Raw genomic sequence first — 3097 nt, 5'->3', positions numbered from 1 at the left:
AAAAAAAAAAAGAAAGAAAGAAAAAAAGAGAGAGAGAAAGAGAGACAGAGCAAGAGCTCATGCATTTTTAATTCCGAAAGCTGCACACTGCGCAACCCGGGCATTTTGCTGGTAGCTCCTGGAAGCACTCGGGCCTGATCCTGCGCCTTGCGATGGCGAGCAGCTCCAGAGTTACAAGGATATAAATAAGCGAGAGGCAGGCCCTGTGAGAGGGCACCAAAACAAATAGGGATGGATAACCAGCCTGAGAAACTGACTCTGAGACAGCACGGGGAGAATCCTTCAAGTTAAAGCTGTGGAAGGACAGCGTATGCACCCAGCAAGAAGGGTTGATTTCTGCAGCCCTCCCAGAAGAAGGACACAGAGCAACGGTGAGGGATCAGCCTTACACACATCCCGGGTTACTGCTCACATCAGAGAGCTCCCATCGGATTGGGACAGGGTTTTTGCTTTCTGCCCACCCACACAGCCCCGGTTTCTCTCTGCTGGCTCACCCAACAAAATGCAGACAGCTGAACACCTACCCTGGGCTGTCCCCGGCAGCAAAACAAGATAGAAAAGAAACTGCCTTTACAACGGCAAATTTTGAGAGCATAGAGGTTCCTAACTCTTTCCGGCTGCCAGCCTGGAGCTGGGATCTGTGGCAGAGCCTGGGGAGGGACGAGGCTGCAAGCAGCAGCAGCTCTGCCTCGCACTGCAGTGGAACCCCAACAGCCTCCCAGATACAGGCGCAGGAGGGGGAAAGTGGGAAACAAACCCTGCAGATAAAATTACATCTGATATGGGTGTCTATAAAGCTAACAGTAAATTAGTAACTAAAAAGATATTTTTCTAATTGTATTATGCGGAAGAAATACATTTTACAGAGTGGGACGATATTAAGATGGAAGCATGGAAAATATTAATGAGAAAAAATAAAGTATCCTGATATATGATGAAGTGGGACCATGTGCTGCTTCTGCAGTCCTTGCAAATATAATCTGCTAAAGGTAAGAGGTGCTGCACCTACAGTGGAGGCATGGCTCTTGGGACATGCAAATCTGCAGAAGCATGAGCTGATTTTTAACACCATTTTAATAGTAAGAGAGAATATGAATTTCATGCATTATAAAATTATTTAGTAATTCCATAAATAACATCACGAACACCCCTGTTATATTCACTAGTTGTAACTGTTTCACTTCAGTTTAACTACAAATATTCCCCAAAACTGAGAGCTTCCCTGCCCTGTGTCCCAGCAGAAAGAGACACGCTGTGAACCCAGCACTTCCACTAAGGGGACACAGCAGTGGGTGTCGGGGACACGTCGAACCCTTGCAGCACCGCCACCAGGAAGGGCCAGGCTGGGTCACTTCGGGAGGTGCTCTCCCATCCATACCCGAGAGCTACTGCTGGGAAGGTGTCTGTACCAACAGACATCAGGATGTGCGACTGTTTCAGAAATTCCTCATTTCTGTGCATTAAATCGCAAGATGGGATGAAGCTTCTAGCCCAAACCGGGGAACCAAAGGACCACAGCTGATGGGATCACAGCAGGGACATCACAAAGACTCCAGAAAACCCAGCATCCAAATCCATTCAACCAAGACAGGGGAAGCTGAGCACCCTTCTTGGACCTAATCAAAAAATAATCAAAGAATAATCTGCTCTGGATTCCCATTCACCATGGCACAGCACAACACGGCGTCCAAGAGAGGACTGCAGAACTCAACTCATGCTTCTTAGGCTTTCAAACCCTAAAACAAAATTACCCAGTCTATGTTGCCACTGAAGTGGAGGGAGCATTAGGAATGACCGAGCAGAACACAAATCCTACTTTCTTTTTCCCCCTCCTCTCTCCTTTCCTCTTCTCTTCCTGCTGCTATGCTTACTTAACCTCCAGGTACCCGCTTAAATAACTCAACTAAATAGCAATAATGAACGGGCAGAGTCAACACTGTGGTACATAATCACCTTGTCTGTTGTGTTTAACATCAGTGATCCCTTCTTTGCGTGCATGACATTCTTCTGCCTTCGTCTGCGTTAAGGATTTGCTTTTCACTTTGTTTGCATTTGACTACTAATATTGCACCCATGCACACTGTGGTTTCTCACCGTTAAGTGCGGGTCCTTCTGTATATCCTATTCCTCCAGGAATTTCTAGGAAATTTGAGGAAGCAAAAGGAACAGCCGAGCTCATTTCTCACCGCCAACTCCTATTCCTATTCCCAATTTACTTGCAAACGAGCGTGCAAAGCACTGACTGTCCACCTCCATGAACAGCTGCCTGGGAGCATTATAGATCCTTTACCATCTTTCAGACAGCACTGATCTAAAACACCAATTTGACAATTAGTTGCAAAAAGAAAACAGGAACTGCTGAAGTTTCACATCTTTATAGCGACCAGAAGTATATTTACAGGAGGGGTCTGCAATGTTACCATTGTGAAAATATTTAAGATTGGAAAAGATACTCTTTTCACAAAACTATCCAAACATTTCTAATAATTGAAGCTGGGGCTTCGGCACAGAGCGACAGAGTTAGGAGCCCACATCACCCAAACACCGCCACAACTTTGTCAAATAGGGATCACATTAATGAGAGATAAAGTGAAAGTTAGAACGGATAAACTTAGACCACAGCAGGGCTAAAAATAAGCCTGCAAATACACATCGGAGTTGCACAACAAAACATCAGCAAAGGAAATGAAAATTATAGACGTTGTTCTTCTTTTTTATTTACTCCTGTAGCTTTGACTTCAATGCACCTCATCTTTCAAAACAGGTCTTCTCCTCCCGAAGATCTTAAATATTTCCCCACAAAACTCAGCTTACGTTTGTAAACCGTTTCTCAATGAAGTGCCCTTTCTGTCCGAAGTCCCAATGAGTAACGACTGCCCGTGCACAAACCCATCTCGAAATCAGGCCCTGAAAAACCAATGTCAAACTACGAAGCTCCCTTTCTTCTATGTACATAAAGCCGCATAAAAAGTTAAATCAAACATAATTCACCACTTGCCAGCACATACAAATGAGTGCACTGAGCACATCCCGTTCATTCCTAGCCTACAAGTGCATCCAGCAATTCGGAAAACTTTTTAGTGAGAGTTCATTAAAA

The 3097-nt window shown here is 44.8% G+C and overlaps 1 protein-coding gene across 1 annotated transcript in view; it reads right to left on the bottom strand.

Moving 5' to 3' along the window:
- EBF1 (EBF transcription factor 1) overlaps positions 1 to 3097 on the bottom strand; it is a 260038-nt gene that overhangs the window by 251131 nt on the left and 5810 nt on the right. The window contains exon 2 of the mRNA XM_031555657.1: positions 89 to 203. Within this exon, the coding sequence (XP_031411517.1) occupies positions 89 to 203 (115 nt within the window). The remainder of the gene's footprint in view (positions 1 to 88; positions 204 to 3097) is intronic.

Source organism: Meleagris gallopavo, chromosome 15 (assembly GCF_000146605.3).
Source record: "Meleagris gallopavo isolate NT-WF06-2002-E0010 breed Aviagen turkey brand Nicholas breeding stock chromosome 15, Turkey_5.1, whole genome shotgun sequence".
Lineage (NCBI taxonomy): Eukaryota > Metazoa > Chordata > Aves > Galliformes > Phasianidae > Meleagris > Meleagris gallopavo.
Note: the sequence above shows the minus strand (reverse complement) of the source record. Positions and strands in the feature narration are given on the sequence as shown.